The 18964-nt window shown below is 68.1% G+C and overlaps 2 protein-coding genes across 2 annotated transcripts in view; both read left to right on the top strand.

Moving 5' to 3' along the window:
- Positions 1-10431, top strand: part of TTC34 (tetratricopeptide repeat domain 34) — a 19614-nt gene extending 9183 nt beyond the window's left edge. The window contains exons 4-9 of the mRNA XM_070403929.1: positions 1005-1230; positions 2223-2427; positions 3443-3609; positions 4612-4882; positions 5705-5919; positions 8595-10431. Of these exons, the coding sequence (XP_070260030.1) occupies positions 1005-1230; positions 2223-2427; positions 3443-3609; positions 4612-4882; positions 5705-5919; positions 8595-9122 (1612 nt within the window). The 3' untranslated portion in view covers positions 9123-10431. The remainder of the gene's footprint in view (positions 1-1004; positions 1231-2222; positions 2428-3442; positions 3610-4611; positions 4883-5704; positions 5920-8594) is intronic.
- Positions 10335-18964, top strand: part of MMEL1 (membrane metalloendopeptidase like 1) — a 24428-nt gene continuing 15798 nt past the window's right edge. Inside the window, exons 1-6 of the mRNA XM_070403050.1 lie at positions 10335-10407; positions 15112-15360; positions 16747-16821; positions 17299-17355; positions 18110-18271; positions 18583-18663. Of these exons, the coding sequence (XP_070259151.1) occupies positions 10335-10407; positions 15112-15360; positions 16747-16821; positions 17299-17355; positions 18110-18271; positions 18583-18663 (697 nt within the window). The remainder of the gene's footprint in view (positions 10408-15111; positions 15361-16746; positions 16822-17298; positions 17356-18109; positions 18272-18582; positions 18664-18964) is intronic.

The raw sequence follows: 18964 nt of genomic DNA, 5'->3' as shown, positions 1-18964 counted from the left end.
AGAAAATTAGACACTCAGACACGGAAATGGCAAAATAAAACGCACTCCTCGCCCAGCCGGGGCATCCCTCCCAGCTGGCTCTCTGTGCGTGGAACCGGCAGCCCACCTCCCCTTGGTGCTCAGTTAGGGTTAGGGTTTGTCAGAGCTGCGAGTCCTGCAGCCCAGGAGCCCGCCCGGGACCCCGCCATCAGCCCCAGCTTCTGCTCTTCGCTATAAGGCACCCGGGTGCCTCCACCTGTTCTGCCCCTAACACAGAGGCCGAGGGGGCTCCTGGGTTGGGGAGTGTGGCCCCTGTGAGGGCCTTGCCTTCGGGAGCTGCCCACCTGCCCATCGGGGTCCACACCCCGCCCTGAGGTGCCGTTGCAAACTTTGCCAGCCCAGCGATGACTCCGCAGCTGTTTTGAACTGAAAGCACTGAGCTGGGGGCCTCCTGGGGGGCGTGTGTGATGTCACCACCTCTCTCTCTCTCTCTCTCTCCCTCTCTCTCTCTCCCCCCCCCCCCCCCCTCGCTCTCGCTCTTCCTCTGCCCCTGGTTGCTTGGCTTGCCTGGCTTTGACTTGCTGGTGAGGGTGTGGTTGGGGCCTTCATACTTGTTCTCTCTGGGGATTTTCACGTCCCAGGGTGCCCACCCCCCTCCCAGTGGGAGTTCATTTCCCCTTCCCAGGGCCCAGGAGCAGGGCCTGGTGGGCTCCCTAGCTCTGCCCCGAGCCCCTGGGCTCAGCAAGGGGCACTGTTATCCTGCTTTTGCAGAGAAGGAGCGTAGGGCAGGGTTGCCGGGGTCAGCACCCAGCCTCCATTCTCCCATCTGTAGGTTCCTGCCCCACAGGGTGGGGGAGTGGAGAGGGGGGAGGGTCCTTCCAGCTGCCCCTGGTCTCTTCCGCCCAGCAGAGGGAGCTGCCTGGGCCAGGTACATGCGTGGGCAGGACTTGCCTGTGGCCAGGCTACCTGGGGCGGGGGCGGGGCGGGGGGAGGGGCCTGCGCTCCCCCAGCGTCTCTCTCTGCAGGGACGCCCAGGGCGTGTACCAGCTGGCCACGCTGCTGATGGAGCTGGACACGGAAGACGAGGTGTCCCGCCTCCTGGCGGCCGACGCCCTGTATCGCCTGGGCCGCCTGGACGAGGCCCACAAGGCGCTGCTGGTGGCGCTGTCCCGCCGGCCCCAGGCGGCCCCGGTGCTGGCGCGGCTGGCCCTGCTGCAGCTGCGGAGGGGCTTCTCCTACGATGCCAACCAGGTGAGGGCCCCTCGCTCTGCACCGCGGCCTGGGCTTGGAGCAGGCAAAGCTGTCCCAGCCTCGCTCCGCCACCCCTGGCTGGTCACTCGCCACTCCGACCCGCAGGCTCCTCCTCTTGCCCTGGTCTTGCTGTTGTCACAGGAAGTAGCTGGAGCAGGTGCCCGGGCCCCCCAGGCCTCCAGCCTGCAGTAGGCGCTCCCTATGTCAAAAGGGGCCACGAGAAGCGTAGGCCGAGCGTCACCCCAAACCTCCCACATAAACTCGGCTTGGACGTGGCCCTGCCCCGTAGGGGGGGCGGTGAAGGGGCCCCAGGCCCTCAGACCTGCTGGCTGCCCTCCCAGACTGCCCTGCTCCCAGGAAAAGCAGACTTCGCCTCCCTGGGCTGCCTGCTGGAACGGGGTCCGGAGGCTGCATCCAGGGGAAGGTGTGGGCCTCGGCGAACTGTGGGCGGTGCGGCCTGTCAGCGTCCCCTCCCCTCTGACCTGGCCGGGGTCTGTCTCCCCGAACTGGGTACGAGGGAGGAAAGGGTACTGTGGGGCCTGTGTCCACAGTCAGCACCCAGCACCCAGCACCCAGCACCCAGCAGGGGCACGTCAGGTCTCTCTGGGGTGGGGCTCCTGAGCTCCAAGGTCATGTCCACCTGGGGTCTTGGTCCACCCAGACCCCTCTGCCTCCCATACACGGAGTGGCCCAAAGGGGCGCTCACACCTCCTGCACCCCAGCCTTCCCGGACTCACAGTCATTGCCCTAATAGGAGCCATGCCCCCAGGAGCCACACCCACCAGGAGCCTTGCCCCTTTGCTGACCACGCCCTTGTGGCCACGCCCCCGCATCGAGAGCTATGCCCCATTGGCCATGCCTCCGCGGGCCACGCCCCCCACGACCATGGGCCACGCCCCCGTGGCCACGCCCCCGTGAGCCGGCCCAGCCGGGAGCCTGGGCGTGGGATGGGAGGGCACAGGAGTCACTGCGGGACCCTCCTGGCCCGGCAGCTGGTGAAGAAGGTGGTCCAGTCCGGGGACACGGCCTGCCTGCAGCCCACCCTGGACGTCTTCCGCCCGGAGGACCGGCAGCTGCTGCGGGGCCACTGCCACGCCCGGGCCCTGTCCATCCTGCGCGCGCAGCCGGGCGGGGCCGCGGGCGAGGCCCACACCAGGGAGGCCATCGCCTACCTCTCTCTGGCCATCTTTGCTGCAGGTAGGAGCTGCCTGCCCGCCCATGGGGGCCCCTCCTGTGCCAGGTACATGGGGAGCCTCTGCCTAGCTGGGTGTGGGGGACCCCGGGTCCAAGGCGCCCTTGGTGTGTGGGTTCCAGGGTGTGTGCGCCCTGGGAACATCCATGGGGCGGACGGGGAGTGGCCCGCTGGCTGGGGCACCTCGCACGGAGGCCCCGGCCCCCCGGGTGAGTGTGCTAAAGGCCGGGGAGGGGCAGGCCGGCGGGACTGAGCTGGGCCCTCCCACACCCTGGGCCCTGAGGGCAGGGGGCCACCTGAGGGCAGGCTCCTCTACCACCTGTGGGAGTGAGGGCCCCGCTTCCCTCAGCCCCTCCTGGAAGCAGTGGTCTGTCCTGCGTGTGGCCTCCGGCTCGCTCAGCCAACCTGCCTGCCCTGCCCTGGTGCCGGGCAGGGTCCTGGTCAGAGGGTCGCAGGGGACAGGGAAGGGACATTCCCGAGGACACACAGTGAGCTCCTGGGGGCTCGAGACCCCGCGTGGACTTGGAATCCGGATGCCAGCGCCTTTCTGGCTGCACTCACCGGGCACCTCCTCCCCACCTGGGGTGATGCAGGCGCCCCAGGGGCAGGAAGTGGATGAGGAGAGCTGATTCCTGCACAGCCGGGACCGGCCGGGTGCAGAGCTGGGAACGGGACCCGGCCCACAGCTTCCTGCAGGCCCAGAGCACGTCTCCTGTGTCCGTCACTGGCCCCTCCTGGCCCCTCACCTCAGGGCAGCTGCAGTGCCCCTTCTCTCAGAAGCCCCTCTGACTCTCCCAGGCGCCACCCTCCTGTTTGGGCTCCCCATGCCCTGCAGCCAGACTGCCCTGCGGTGCCCCGTGAGCTCCCCGAGGTGGCCCCACAGCTGCTGCCCCCTCTAGGCCTCCCCCCGTCGGGCACCAGGGGGGCGCCGTAAAGGCTGGATGAAGAGAGAGGCACTGTGCCCGCCTGTCGCCCATCTGTGGCCAGTGAGTGGCCCTGATGCCACACCCCTTCCTCCAGGGAGCCAGGCCAGCGAGTCCCTGCTCACCCGCGCCCGATGCTACGCGCTCCTGGGCCAGAAGAAGACCGCCCTGTTCGACTTCAACTCCGTGCTGCGGGCCGAGCCGGGGCACGTGCAGGCGCTGTGCGGGCGGGCGCTCCTGCACCTGGCCCTGGACCAGCAGCAGGTGCAGCCCCACCCCCACCTGGACCTGGGCAAGCGCAGTGGGGGACGCTTTGGGGGAGCTGCTGCCTTCCCCCTCCACCCCCAGAGAAGAGCGGGAATAGGATCTAGCCACCCCGACTGTGAGGTGCCCATCAAAACCCCGCTGCCCGGGGCGCACCGAGCCTCCTGGTCACATCCCAGTGTCGGCTCTCCCTGGGTCCGTATGGACACGTGTGCTAACCCTCAGGGCCACCAGGGGGCCCCCAGCCTAAGATACTGAGACCTCGGCTGCCATCTCGGGTGCTACCCTGACTGTGTACAGGGGGCCTGTGGATTCGGGTCCTCGGGGGGCGGGGCAGGGCAGGAGGGGCCGACGGCCAGGCCCGGGGCACCTACTTCTCACAGAGAAAACGGGCCCAGAGGCAGCCACAGCCGAGTGGCCTGGACACCTCTCAGCCAAGAGCAGTGCCCCCAGGAGGTGACTGCACTGGGCCAGGCTGCCCGAGGCTTCACTGAGGCAGAGAGTGTGTGTGTGTGTGTGTGTGTGTGTGTTGGGGGGAGGGGGGGGCGGGGAGGGTGCTGCCTGCCAAGGTCTCTAATGAGCTTCGGGGCTGGAGTCCTCGGAAGCGAGGAAGCCTATCCCAGCTGCCAGGACACTAGGGCACCTCCCACAGCGCTTGCTTCTGTCCCAGGAGCCCATTCCCCCCGAGGGCCTGGGGGCCGGTCCCGTCCTGCCGGGTGCACTGGGCTGGGAAGCGGCCTCTGCATGTCCTTCCCTGGGCTGGACAAGCACGTGTTTCCCAGGGACGAGCCCATTAACCGGAAACGGGAATCGGCCAGGCGAGCCCTGATGCAGGGGGGCCGGGGGCTCCCCACAGGCCCTCAGCTCCTCGTTTGGCTGACCTCCCTCCAGACTGAGCGGGCAGGGGCCGGACTGCCTGCCCTCGGGTGTCCCCGGCACCCAGACACGGGGAGGCAAACACGTGACAAGCCGGACCCCGCCCCCGCCCCGTCTGCCCTGCAGGAGGCCGTGGCCGACGTCCTCTCCGCGCTGAGGCTGGACCCGCGGGCCGCAGTCCCTGAGCTCCGGTCCCTGAAGCCGGAGGCCCAGTCCCTCATCGCGCAAGGCCTGTCGTCCTGCTGCCGGGGCCTCCTGAGCCGGCAGCCAGGCCCTGGGGCCCCCCTCGGCGACAGCGACATCCAGGGCCTCCTGGCCGCCGGGGAGGCGCTGATCGAAATGGACGTGGGGCAGCCGTGCGGGCACCTCCTCCTGGCCGACGTGCTCATGGCCCTGGGTACGTGGCGGCCAGGCCTGGGGACGTGGTCTCTGTCCCTCTGTCCCCGCTCCTCTCACCCCTGGTGTCCCTTCTGTAAGCGGGAGGGACCCTGACCCAGTGGCTCCACCCGAATCCCAGTTCCCTGGCCTCGGTCCCCGTTAGCCCATGTGTGCACATCTGGCTCCCGGTGACCTCCTGGCTGGGCCCGCAGGGAGGACAAACAGGTGGTGACTGGGGGCTTCACACAGGCCCCGGCCCCTCAGTCACTCGGGCGTTAATTCAACAGATGTTGGCCGAGTGCCCCGGCCCAGGTCCCATCCAGGCGGGTCTTCCGCCCACACGTGCCCAAATGGTGGCCTTTCCAGGAAAATCCTGAACTCCTTTCAGCACTAACTTTAAAGGGGGTGGCGGGGGGCGGGTCCTCGGTGCAGCCTGCATGTCCCCCATCGGTCATCCCCGACTCCAGTCCTTGGGGGGCAGGGCGGGAGGGGCCCCTGCCAGGCCCGGGGCAGGTGCTGGCTGCCGGGGTGCGGGGTGGGGGGGGGGGTGCGCGCGCGGCGGGGGGTGGTGCACGGGAAGGAGCAGACCCATGTGAGGGGCTCAGAGCCCTGCTGCTCGGCCTGAGAGACACGGGCTGGGGCGCTGGTAGCAGGCACGTCCGTGTGACCAGCATGGCGTCACCATGTCCCTCTGCTCCTGGCTGCTCCTCCCGGGGCTGAGCCCTTCCATCAGCCTGCTGCTCACTAACCCAGCACAGAGCAAGAAAGGCTGTGGCCAGCGAGGCCCATCGCTGCCCCCCACCCCAGTGCAACCCTGACTGCCCTTCTGAATCCCTGACAGGCAGCTATGAGGAGGCCGGCGCCCGCCTCCAGGAAGCCCTGCGCTCCACCCCGCCCTCAGAGGCCGCCCGGGCCCGGCGTGGCCTGCTCCGGCTCAAGAAGGGAGATGTGCCGGCCGCGGCCCGGGACCTGCAGTGCCTGGCGGAGACGGACGCCGGGGACCTTGGCTTCCTGCTGAGCCTCCTGGAGGCCTCGGAGCGGCAGGGCCTGGCCCAGGTGCGTGCAGCACCCAGGGAGGCCCATCTCTGCCCCTCCCCCGCACCACGGTGCTCAGGGCAGCGCTTCATTCTCTGCTGCTGATTTCAGGGGGTGTGGGGTGTAGGGTGTGGGGTGTGGGGAGGGGGAGGCGAGCCAGAGCTGCCAGGTGTCACCATCTCAAGCTCAGCTCTCACAGCACCAGTGACCTTCAGTTCCTGGCACAAGGCGTATAAGCCACAGGTGACTTGGGTGGGGAGAGGGAGGGGTCCCCTCCTCAGAGCCAGGCGAGACCGGCCAGGAGCCCCTTGCTCCTGCAGGAAGCCCATCCCAGTCCCAGGTCAGGCGGGAGAGCGTTCCTCCCAGGAGCACAGGTGGGGAGGCGGCTCCTGCAGGTGGAGACACGCTGAGCTGGGTTAGCTGCCTCTTTGGCTGGTTTTCACTCCACTTTATCCCACAAGAATGTACGCGCACGTCCTTCGCCAGGTGCTGGGTGTGGCCACAGCCCCGCCCTCTGGCCCCTGAACTTCAGGGGGGAAAACGGGGTTCACTTCAGAGAGTGTCGGTGTCGCAGACACTAGAACAGAGCAGCGGGCTGGCCAGGTCGCACTGGCGGTGAAAGCAGGGTGCGGGGAGAGAGGTGGAGGCCACGGCCTGGCTGTAGGACCGAGCGGCCTAAAACGGCGCTGCTGACGTGACATGAGGGCTGGCTGGCTGGGGGAGAGGTTTCCAGCCTAAGCTGTAATGCAGTGGTTCTCAACCTTGGCTGCACATTGGAATCACAGAGGGCAGCGTGCGGTCGGTGCTGGTCTGACCACCTGCCCCTGCACTGGCGGGAGGCCACGGGGTAGGGGTGGAAGCTGCCATGCACCCTTGCGTGGGAATTTAGCTTGTGGGGGAGGGAGGGAGGGGAAGGGACCCCCTCTAGGGGGCAGTGTGCTTTGAGTCAAAGGACGGGGACTCGAGCCCCGTGTGGCCTGGGCGCCCCTGCTCCAGCACTCGGGGTCGCAGGAGGAGGAACAGCACAGGTGTGGCAGCGAGGGCTTTATTTCACAGAGGGGCTGGCTGCGCGCAAAGAGCGCAGAGCCATGGTTATTGCGGCGGGAACGCTGTCCCCGAGGGCGGGGGAGCCAAGGAGTGAGACAGTGTCTCCGGGACCGAGAGCGCAGGAGGCGGCCGGAGTTTTCGGGGCCGCCGGGGACTGGGGACTGGTTTCCGCTGCGAGGAGAATCCGCGCCACGCGCGCCTGTTGCCTAGCGACAAGTGCCGACCCGGAAAAGAACCGGAAGTGCTCACGCCCCGCTTCCGGTGTCACAGCAGCCAGCGGCCCCGCCCCTGAGCCTGGGCGGCGCGGAGCCTGTCCGGAGGGGAGGGCGCCGCACCAGCGCAGCCAACGGTTAGCGTTGCGGGCAGGAAGGCGAGCTGGGCTCCGCGGGTCCCAGGCCGCCCGGCCCTGGAAGGAGCCGCAGCAGGGACGCCGCGGACACTGGACGCTGGTGCGGCGGCCTCCCTCCCCGCCCGGGCCAATGCCCGCAGACGGCGGCGTGCTGGGTGCCCTGTGCCTCCAGGGCACGTGGCGCGGAGGGGCATTAGTCCCACCCGGCTGTCCGGTGGAGAGGGAGGGACGGGGAAGGCGGGGTGTGAGGTGCCCCGTTCGTTCCTCGTGGGAGCCGCCGTGGGCTCTGGAGGGAAGAGCCGTGGGAGGCACGCGGGTTGTCCGGTGGTTGGGGAAGGTTTGGGGGCGCTGCGGGCGCTCAGAAAGGAAGGGAGCTGCAGGCGAAAGAGCAGGGGGCGCAGGAGGACGGAGCGGTGGCAGCATGGTCCCACCTGTGACCTCCTCCTGCCCCCTCCTGTGACCCCGTCCTGTCCCCTCCTGTGACCCCGTCCTGTCCCCTCCTGTGACCCCGTCCTGTCCTGTCCCCTCCTGTGACCCCGTCCTGTCCTGTCCCCTCCTGTGACCTCGTCCTGTCCTGTCCCCACCTGTGACCCCGTCCTGTCCCCACCTGTGACCTCCTCCTGCCCCCTCCTGTGACCCCGTCCTGTCCCCTCCTGTGACCTCGTCCTGTCCCCTCCTGTGACCTTGTCCTGTCCCCACGTGTGACCTCCTCCTGCCCCCACCTGTGACCCCGTCCTGTGACCGGGTCCTGCCCCCTCCTGTGACCCCATCCTGCCCCCACCTGTGACCCCGTCCTGTCCCCATGTCTGACCTCGTCCTGCCCCCACCTGTGACCCCGTCCTGTCCCCTCCTGTGACCTTGTCCTGTCCCCATGTGTGACCTCGTCCTGCCCCCACCTGTGACCTCATCCTGCCCCCACCTGTGACTGGCTCTGCAGGCCCCTAGTAGGAAGTCCACTGGTGCTTCCTGACCTCGGGCTGCTGAGGGGGCGCAAGGACCAGGCTGGGCAGAGGTGGTGTTTGGTGCTGTCCCAGGGCCAGGCAGGGTGAGGCCCATCAGAGGGGCCCGGAGAGGAGCAGAGGGAGGGAGGGAGGAGGCCGCCCAGTGAGACAAGCAGCAGGGCTGTGAGAAGGGAGAACCGGGAGGAGGAGAGGGGGTGAGGAGGCCTCAGCGGCCTGTGGAACGGCAGGGAGGTGCCTGCTCCGGACACGGGCAGCTCCTGCAGAGCCCAGGTGTGCAGGGCCGGTGAGGGGCCGACACATCCGGGCTGACCGCACCCCTCCCTCTGTCCCCCCTGCAGGCTGCAGCCCAGGAAGCCAGCACCCTCCTGACCTCGGGGCAGCCTAGGCAGGCGCTGGGCTACTGCTCGCTGGCCGTCCTGGCGGGTGGCGGCAGGGCCTGTCACCTGCGCCTGCGGGCCGCCTGCCTGGCCGAGCTGCAGGAGTGCGGCCGGGCGCTGGGAGACCTGGACCTCGTGCTCCGGGAGGGCGCAGCGGACAGCGACCTCCCAGTGAGGGCGGAGGACTTGTGCTCCAGGGGCCGCCTGCTCCTGAGCCTGGGGAACGAGGCCGGGGCCGCAGGGGCCTTCGCCCAGGCCCTCAAGCTGGCGCCCGCCCCGGCCCAGAGCAGCCTGTGGGAGCGGCCCGGCCGGGCCCCCGCCGCCCAGGTGCTGCTGGGCCACGGGCAGCGCTGCCTGGAGGAGCAGCGGTACGAAGAGGCCTGGACGGCAGCCGAGAGCGGGCTCCTGGTGGACCCCGAGCACTGCGGCCTGAGGAGGCTGAAGGCGAGAATCCGGAGGGAGGCAGCCTCGGGCTGCCGGCTCCACTGACCTGCACTGCCAGGCCCAGCCACGGGGCCACCCTGTCCTTTTCCCCAAACCAGGGAGGTGCTGACCCCACTGACCTGCACTGCCAGGCCCAGCCACGGGGCCACCCTGTCCTTCCCCGCAAACCAGGGAGGTGCTGACCCCACCCTCCCAGCTCTGAGGTGGACGGGTCGGCAGAGAGAAGGGAGTCATGCTGGCCTGGAGCCCAGAGCCCCTCCCTGCAATGGCACCCTGGTCCCCAAGGCTGGACCCTGGCGGCCCTGGCCTGGGGCCAGCAGGTTGGACAGGGCGAAGGCCAGCCCAGGTGGCCCTAAGGAGCTGGTGCAGCCCCTCCCTCGGCGTGAAGCAGCCTTTGACCCTGGCCGAAGCCAAAGACGAAACTCCCCGGCTGGGGCCTGCGGCTGAGCCCCATCCTCATCGAGTCATTCTCCCGGGCAGCCCAGCGCCCACGCCCACCACCCGCCATGGTGACGGTGTGGCCCCTCCTCCCTGCCTCGCAGAGAGCCACCCGGACAGACGGACAGACGAGCAGAGGGCCGGCTGCTTGCTGGTCTGGCCGCGCTGGGGCCGGGACGGAACTTCCTCTGTGAGTGAAACTCGCCCTCCTGTTTCCTTGGAAACCCTCTCTCCTGGGGAGGCAAGGATCCCGGCCCCCGAGACCCCGTGAAGTAGCCTCGTCCCATCTGGGAAGCAGGGGCTGAAGGTGCAACAGCAACACACGGTCACAGTCAAGTTCAAGTTCGTGGGTGAGAGGGAGCCACACCCCTGCTCGGGGCGGGTTCCTGCAGAGGGTCTCAGCTCCCAGTGCCCCAGGCGTCCGTCCATCCGTCCGGGAAGTGCGACGCCTGGGGGAGACTCAGCTTAGAGTCCCAGACGGAGGTTGAACCCCAAGAAGTTACGCAGCAACACAGAAGACGAGTGAGGTACGTCTTCCACTCGAGAAGTCAGGGAAAGACCCTGAACAAACGCAGAAGGCGTGGACAAAAGCAGGAAGGAGTAAATGAGGAATGGAAAATAGGAGGACTAAATCCAAGATGTGATTGTTCAAAAACGCAGTGAAATAGATGAGCCGCCAGCAAACAAGGAAAAGCAGAGACACGCGTCATCCCAGCTGCTGACAGGATGCTCCCTGCTGGGGGCGCTCCCCTCGGCCTGTGCTACCTGTGGGCTCCACGGACACGTCCCTGTTGCGGCCCTTGTGGTTGTGCCGTCAGGATGCAGCTCAGCAGGAGCTGCAGGGACTTTGAGGAACGAGATTCATTCCTCACAGGTCCTGGAAGCTCGTGTCGTGAGCTCAGGGCTGGGGCTCCGCCTTCACTGGGTCACGGGGGCGGGGGGGGGGGGCCAGGGCGGGGGCGGCTGGGGTCCCTCATTATTGGCCGATTTGGCACATTAGAGAGGGAATTGGGTCTCAGGGAACTGGAGGCAGGGTCACCTGCAAGGTCAGTTACCGGGCCCCCAGTTTCCTGAAAGGGGAACTTCGGGGCAGGGGTGCGGGGGGCAGCCAGCTCCTCCTCTGGCGTGTGGCTGTTGGCACACAGCTGGCAGCGTGTTTATTGCAGATGCGTGTCCTTTGAAACGGCCATCAGCAGCCTCATGTCAGGCACTTACACTACAGACACGGCGTTGAAAGGTGACAAGGACAGAGTAACAGGAAGTTGGAAGAAGCTACTAGATTACTTTTCTCAATTCTGTGTGAATGGATCTGAAGGCCCCGGGTGACGTGGGTCCGCCTAGGGAAATACTATGTGACTGACGGACTCCGGGGCAGCCACAACTCCCAGGACAATCCCGTGGCGGAAGGAGAAGGCCCCCTCCCCGCCCCCAGCAGGCCCAGGCCCAGGCTTAGACGGTGCCGGGGAGTGGACGGGCCAGTGCACCCACCACCATCCGGTCCAGACTGCATTCACCGAGCGAGCGGCTGGTCACTCGGGCAGTTGGCGGGAGCCAGCGCAGTCCACTCAGCGTTTCCGGCGGGTGCGCCCGTGTTGGTAGAGCCAGCCCCGAGTGGCACCCCCTCTGCCCGGGTCCGATACCCTTGGACTCTTCCCACACAGAGTCCCCAGGGTTCTCAGTGGGACCTGGGGACTCCTGCAACTTGGGGGTGCACAGGCTGTGTCCTCCTGGGTCAGCCTTTGCTCTTCACCCCCGCCCCCCACACGCTGAGATCAGCCTTACTTATAGCAGGTGGCGGGGGGGGGGGGGGGGGGGGGGACTTGAATAGGATCAGCCCCCCTCCAGGCCCCCGACCCCTGCAAGGTCCTCACGGGGTTGGTGACGAGAAGAGGCTGGTCTCCTCGGACGCTGGAGGACAAGCTGCTTCCACTGGGAAAGGGGCTCCGCAGACTCGGGGGTTCAAGGTTCTCGGCTTCATCTGAGCCGAACCAGACGCCCCCTCCCCAGTGTCGGGGCCCCGTTCCTTCCCCATCAGCCCCAACTTCACAAGCAACTTGGAGAGGAGTCCGCATGAGCCAGCATTGCCTCGGCGCGTGAGGAGCGAGCCTGCGGCCGACTCGGCAGCGCCAGCCCTGTGCGCCCATGGGGTTCCTGCGGGGCCGCCTTTGCTCTCTGCTCGCTGTGCCTTCAGTGCGAATCCCAGGAGTCTCTCCCGTAAGTGCGTCCGGGAAACTCGGCCGCCCGGCGCCATCCTGGGGCTGCCATTGCACGGCTGACCTCATGCGCGCCACGGACCCGCCTGCCAAGGGCCTGAGGCCCCAGGACACAACCAAGTCCCCCCCCATCCTAGCTTAGGGCCTGGTGACAGGGACCGCTCCTGGCATCAGTGTGTTACCCGTCGGACCACCCAGGGGACAGAGCCGCACCAGAGAGCCAAATAGCGAGAATGTCCTAGAACGGCTGCCCGGCGGCGAGGCTCAGGGGTTGAGCATCGACCTAGGAGCCAGGAGGTCGAAGTTCGATTCCTGGTCAGGGCACAGGCCCGGGTTGTGGGCTCGATCCCCTGTGGGGAGTGCAGGAGGCAGCCGGTCCATGATTCTCTCTCATCATTGATGTTTCTATCTCTCCCTCTCCCTTATTCTCTGAAATCAATAAAAATATTTTTAAAAATAAAATAACACGCCATTGTTTAAAAAAGAAAAAAAAGATGACTAGTGAGCATGGCGGGTGGCCCAGTCGTAGAGCGCGGTCCCGATGCACCCCGGTTGCGGGTTAGACCCCGGCCGGCACACGCCAGGAGCAGCCACTGGAGGCATCGTGAGTGGAACGTGTGTGTGTGTGTGTCCCCCCCCCCCCCCCCGTCTCCAGTCCACCCGGCAGTAACAAGCGTGGCTCCTGGTGAGAAGGCGCTGCCTATGGAAGCGGGTCCATGCTTTTACTGGGACCCGGAAGCAGTGACTGTAGGGTTCAGAGGTGACGACCCGCCTCTGGGTCACCCCGACCCTCGGCTCGGAGACGAGCCGCCCTGCCTGCGCCCCGGCTCCCTCGGTGTCTCCTGAGCACCCCTCTCCCCTGACTGACCTCGCAGGGGAGCGGCTCCTGTCCCGGCTGATGGGCCGAGTTGGTGGCTGGATGACGGAGACCTGGGTGGAGCCTGTGGGGAGCGGCCCCAGCGTTTGGACGGGTTCAAGCCTCGGACTAATGAGAGGGCAGGTCCCTCCCAGCACCATTATGGTCCGAACCTGTGGCCCCAGGTGGCTGAGTGATGTGGGCTGCGGGAGGGGCAGCCAGTGCTGCCAAAACAAAGCTGATAGAGTCCAGGTGCAGGTGATTGAGTGGATTCCAAACCCGCGAGAACGTTGTGAACATCTTGACCCGCCCTTGCTTTGCCTCGTGGAATCTGCTATAAAATAAAGACTCGGCTCGCAGGCCGTGGCGCTGTCTCTCCCACCCAGCCCCAGCTTTATTCTCTTGTCTGCCTTCTTTAACCCTTCACGCCCCCTCCCTCCAGGCTCACCCCTGGCCGTGCTGAGCGCGGCACAGATCCGACCACCCGGCCCATCTCCATGGGGCCTGAAGCTGGACGGCTGAGCTCTGACCCGGCCCCCCAAGCCCCGCCCCCACCCTGCAGGGCCACTGGCCCCTGGGAATTGGGGTTGGAGCCTCAAGTCCCCGGGGGCAGAGGAGGATCTGAGCCCTGGCAGCCCTGCCCACTCCCATCATGATCAGGGCCCCCACCGCCCCTTCCGCTGGGCTGGGCCCCCCAAACCCTCACTGGAGACGGAGGGGAAAGGAGCCCACCAGGTGGCAGCGTGGAAGGGTCTGGCTGCCTCCCCTTTGGGCTGAGGGGTCAAGGAGCAAAGGAGAAGGGGCTCGGGGGTCAGGACCAGAGGCTCTGGAAGGGGCACCCACTGGGCAGGGGGCCCGGGGCCCCGGGAACTGCTCCCCCTCCCCCACACCAAGCCCAGACGGAACCTGCTGAGGGAGCAGAGGGTCGGCGCCTTGGGGACCCCCTCCTCGCATCACAAAGGAGGCTCGGAAGCTCGGAAGCCACTGGCCTCGTGGAGCCCCTGAAGTCAGTGCCCTCCCGCCCCTGGGAGCCCCTCCGCCCGGCCCTGCCCCCCAAAACTCCAGGCCATCCTGCCCCAGCCTCCGACCTGCCCTCGGGTGACGGCCATTCCCGAGTGACCTGAAGGTGAGCGGTGGACAGGCCAGCCGTCCTGGGTGGCACCCCAGGACCCCTCACCGCCCAGCCCAGCCCTGGGGCAGTGGGCACTCTGTGTGCCCTTCCCGGGACCGGGGCCGGGAGCTCCCGGGCATAGCTCCCTCCGCATAAGGAGCCTGAGAGGCCACAGCTGAGCCCGGACTGCAGCCTGGCCGGCAGCCTGTGCGCCTCCAGCGGAAGCCTGGCCCCTCCCTGCGAAGGCTTCTCAGGACGGTTGGCGGGGATGCCACCTGAGAGGGACTCGCTCGTCCTGGGTCACATAAGACAGAGCACAGATGCCCAGCCAAGGCCCCAAGCCGCCCCCCCCAGTTCCTTCCTTCACTCCTTCCCCCGATGCTGACTGGTGCCGGGCCCAGAGGGAGGGGGTGGGGTGCAGGCTAAGGGTCGGGGACCAGGGAAACGGCCCCTGCCCGGTCCGGGACGTTCCCGACGGGGAGGGAAATGGACGTAGAAATAATGGCTGTTTGTCTGGTGGTAAAACAGAAGTGAGTCGGGGTGCAGGGGGTGCTGGGGCTGGCTGTGTTGAACGCGGACCCCAGGGAGGCCCCGCTGGGGGTGACCTTGAGCAGGGACTCGGGGGCCGGGTAAAGGGCGGCAGGCGAACCTGGGGCATGTGGACAGCTTCGGCCTGGTCGCACGCAGGCGGGCGCCGGGCACCACCTCAGGTGTGAGCTTGTCCTGAGCAAGGACAGCACGGCTGCTCCCAGGTGCCCGAGCAGCTCCCGGCAGAGCTCCAAGTGCAGCAAAGGAGGTGTGCGCACGCGCACGCACACACACACACACACACACACACACACGGGATTTGTGCTCACACACACATGCTCACACGTGCACGACTCACATGCATACATGCACTCACATGTGCATGATTCGCATGCATACGCACAATGCTCACACACATGTGCACACTTCCCCACACGTGCGTTACTCACATGCATATGCACATGCTTCCATGCACGTGTACATGGAGCCCATGTGCACACTCACGTGCAGATGCACACGTGCACGTGCTTGCATGGACACGGAGCCCATGCACACACTCGCATGCATGCTCACACGTGTAAGCTTGAGTGTGCATGTGGTGTGAGCACAGGTGTGAGTGTGCCCCTGGCAGGCTCCACTGCAGCACCCCCACAACCTGCACAGGGACCTGGCATGGGGACCCCAAGGTGTGAGCAGCGTGGTCCCAGACCTGCCCCTGCCACTGGGCTCTGAGAGGCCGTCACCAGGGCCAGCAGGCTGGGCCCCCTCTGGGGACACGGGGCGCTCAGAGACTCCAGCCCAGGAGCGTGTGGAATTGGTGATGGAGAGAGGGGTTCAGCACCCCGAAAAGCCTGGCACCTGCTCCCCGCCGGCGTCGGGCCCTCCCAGCCCCGGGCAAGGCCTCCGAAGCTCCACACCGCGTCCCCCTGCCCTTGGCCTCGGGGCTGCTCAGCGGCGCGCCGTTCCCTGCAGAGCCGTGGCGATGGGGAAGCTGGACAGCCCCGCGGGGGCCGCTGGAGACCAGCAGCCGGTCCCGGCAGCGGCGCCCCAGCTTCCTGGAGTGGGGGCTGCTGCTCCTGCTGCTGCTGGTGACGGGCGCCCTGGTGGCCCTGGGCCTCCTCTACGCCCACAGCGGAGGTGAGTGGGGCGCCGTCCCCGCCCCCCCAACCCAGGGCCCCAGTAGCCGCTCCTCCCGGCGCCCTCGTGGGGGGGGGTGGTTTGCGCGCCGCTCACCCCGAGGAGCAGCCCTGTCGGTGGGGCAGGCGGGGGTCTGTGCGGGGCTGCGGGGCTGCGGGCTGAGCTGCGGCCTCCGGGGGAGTCACTGACCTGCGGGGCCGGGCCGCTGGCACAGGCTCTGCCCGGCACCGCCGGCGGCCGGTTCTGCAGCCTGAGCCGCGGGTCCCCGCCCCTCGCGCCCCCGGCCCGCCCAGCACCGCGCGCTGCAGTTCCCGGCCGGCCCGGCAGGGGGAGCCCGAGCTCCAAGGCTGGGACCGCAGCGCATCCCAGGCCACCGGGCGGGACGTGCTGCGACCCGCCTCCCTCCCCCCACCCCGCCCCCCGAAAGCCCAGGTCACGGGCGCCTCGTGGCTTCCCGGGCACACTGGCTTTTGCTAGATGGTGGAGGGGGGCCGGGCTGGGGTCCCTGCAGGAACAGCCCCCACTTGCAGTACCCCCCCCTCCCAGGCCACGCGGAGGAGCCAGGGCTGAATACACCCCCACCCCCTCAGGTCAGGGGACAAGGGGGCGGGGTGGGGGCGCTCACGTGCATGCACCTGGGACCGGCGGCCCTGGTCAGACGCCAGCTGCACCCTGGGGGGGGGGGGCGTGCATCAGGTGAGCCCCTCCTGGCAGGTGCTGGGCGCTCCTCCGTGGGCCCAGGAGAGTCTGTGGGAGACGCACTGCCCAGCTCTCAACCACAGGGCACAGCCTTGTGCTAGAATGTTCCCTCGCTAGCCGGAGCCCTCTGCTCCGCCTGCACCACCTTGGGGCCATCCGGCCACCCGGGGGCAGGGCTGCCTCTGTGACCCAGCAGGGGGCTCAGTGTGGACGCCGGGCATCCCCTGCCAGGGCGGCTCCGGTGTGACGGGTGCCAGCTGCTGGGTTTTCAGCCCCTCCTCGTCTCCTGCCAACTCCCTGGGCCCAGGGGGGGGGGGGGGGGGGAGGGTCCCGGCACACGAGCCCTGGGGAGCCCAGACCCCAGACTCCCAGCAGACACCCGGCATGAGCCTTCCAGGGAGCAAGGTGAACCCCCCCGCCCAGCTGTGGGTGCAGGGCCTGTCCTCTCCTGGGTAGTGAGGAGCACAAAGCCCACCCCAGTGAGAGTACCTCCCTGCCCAGCCTGCTCCCCCTCGCCTCCCCCCTCGCCTCCCCCCTCGCCATCTCCTAAAGACCAGGGTGTCTCTGCCAGGGACCCAGGGTCAGGACCTCAGTGCCCCCCCAAACGACCGGGGTGAGCAGCCCTCACTGGAGAGGGGTGGGCGGCCAGCAGGGAGCTGAGCCCGGGCTGAGCGTGTTTCTCCCCAGGGAAGCAGCGGCCACTGCTCACCAGCCGGCTATCCTCCGGGGAAAAGAAGGCCTCTGTAGCACGAAAGCCCCGAGGTAGCCTTGCCCTCCTGCGGGCACCCCAAGTCCCAGGGAAAGAGAGGATACAGGCCGGGCTGCGGGAGCCAGGCTGCCCCCAGGCCTGGCGCTACCTGGAGGTCCGGCAGCCGCACCTTGACCACCAGCTGGGGGGTGACAATGGGGGCTGGGCTGCTGGGTGTGCGGAGCTGGGCAGGCCGGCGGGCTGCCTGGAGGAGTGGCCCCTGACCAGGGAGAGCTGGCGGGCAGCAGGCAGGCAGGTGTAGGGCGGCTCCAGCCCTGGGGCCCGGCAGCTGTGGGGGCCACACCAGAAAGAGGCTCACCCTCACTCCAGGCCTCAGAGGCCTGGGCCCCCGGGGAGGACCTGTGGCCGCCCTCAGTCCTTGGCTGGCCTGCCCCTGGGGCTGGAGATGGAGTGCAGGCCGGGGCCCACCCGCCCCCCTGCCCCCTTATGTGCACCCCCCTCTCCAGGCTCACACTGCTCCTCACCCACAGCCATCCAAGCGCCCCAGGAGGACGAGATGTGCACCAGCCCCGGCTGCGTGATAGCAGGTAGGCCCCCCCTCCCCCAGCCCCGCCCCTGCTGCGGCCGGTGATGCTGCTGGTGATGCTGGCAGCCCGGGGCCTCGCTCTGGGGCAGAGGACAGGCCTGGGGACTGTCCCCATCCTCACCCCCCCACCCCCACTCCTAGAAGCCCCTGCTCAGGCCCTGGCCTCACAGGGCCCAGGGCCTCTCCTGCACTTACAGAAAGAGAGGCCACTGAACGTACAGCCCAATCAAGGGCTCTCCCAGGAACTGGGCTTAGCGGGGGGTCAGACCCACAGATGAGCCCGGGGGAGTGGTGGGAGAGGACCCAGTGGAAACGGCTGGGGTGGTGGGTGCCCTGTGAGGTCCCAGTCAATGACAGAACCCAGGGAGCCCGGGGGTCCAGCTGGCCAGCTCCGCTGTGAGGTCAGGGGGACCCACAGCCCCTGCACACTCGGGGTTTGCCCCCCGCGTGGTGGGTGAGAGCCCCTCCCATCCTGAGGACACCTGGCCCCCAGGGGCAGAGCAGAGCCCCAGCCCAGCCCCCGTGACAGCTGCCGCCCAACATTCAAGAGAAGGGAATGGAGGCGCCAGAGGTCACGGGGGTTCAAGGTCATGTGGCTGAAATGTGGTGGTTCTTGAACTTGAGTCCCCCGCTTCTGTGGCTCAGAGAGGGTGACTCAGCTCCCAGGGGTGCATACCCCCCGGGCACCCACAACTGCACCTCCCCCCTCTCTCCCCCGCCCCCCCCCCCCCGCCCCGGCCCCCGGGGATGAGCAGCCGCCAGGATCCTCAAGAACATGGACCCGTCCCAGGACCCGTGTGAGGACTTCTACCAGCACGCGTGCGGGGGCTGGCTGCGGCGCCACGTGGTGCCCGAGACCAGCTCCCGCTACAGCGTCTTCGACATCCTGCGGGACGAGCTGGAGGTGGTCCTCAAAGGTGAGCCGCCGCCGGGCCTGCCCGTCCAGCGGGGGGCCGGGGGACAGCTGGGGGTGGGGGACAGCCGGGGGCAGGGGACAGCCATGGGCGGGGTACAGCCGGGCCAGGGGACAGCCGGGGGCGGGGGACAGCCAGGGGCGGGGGAGAGCCCGCCGAGCCTCCGGCAGTGGGCGCAGGGGGGGTCCCCGCAGTAAAGGCCCAGCAGGGGCAGAGGGGCCACCTGCCGCGGAGTGTGGGGTGGGGGGGTGTGGGTACCTTTGACCTGGACCCCCAGCCACCTCGGCCTCTGTCCAGCTTCCTCCTGCCCACAGGGGCGCTGGAGAACGCCACCGCCAGGGACCGGCCGGCCGTGCAGAAGGCGAAGACGCTGTACCGCTCCTGCATGAACGAGAGTGAGTGGGGGGGGGGGGCTCCTGCATGAACGAGAGTGAGTGGGGGGGGGGGGCTCCTGCAGGAACGGGAGTGAGTGGGGGGGGGCTCCTGCAGGAACGGGAGTGAGTGGGGGGGGCTCCTGCATGAACGAGAGTGAGTGCGGGGGGGCTCCTGCATGAACGAGAGTGAGTGCGGGGGGGCTCCTGCAGGAACGAGAGTGAGTGGGGGGGGGGGCTCCTGCAGGAACGGGAGTGAGTGGGGGGGGGCTCCTGCAGGAACGGGAGTGAGTGGGGGGGGCTCCTGCATGAACGAGAGTGAGTG

The sequence above is a fragment of the Myotis yumanensis genome, unplaced genomic scaffold (assembly GCF_028538775.1).
Source record: "Myotis yumanensis isolate MYYU_CA2020_CCGP unplaced genomic scaffold, mMyoYum1.0.hap1 SCAF_2, whole genome shotgun sequence".
Classification (NCBI taxonomy): Eukaryota; Metazoa; Chordata; class Mammalia; order Chiroptera; family Vespertilionidae; genus Myotis; species Myotis yumanensis.
This window is presented reverse-complemented; position numbering and strand designations above follow the sequence as displayed.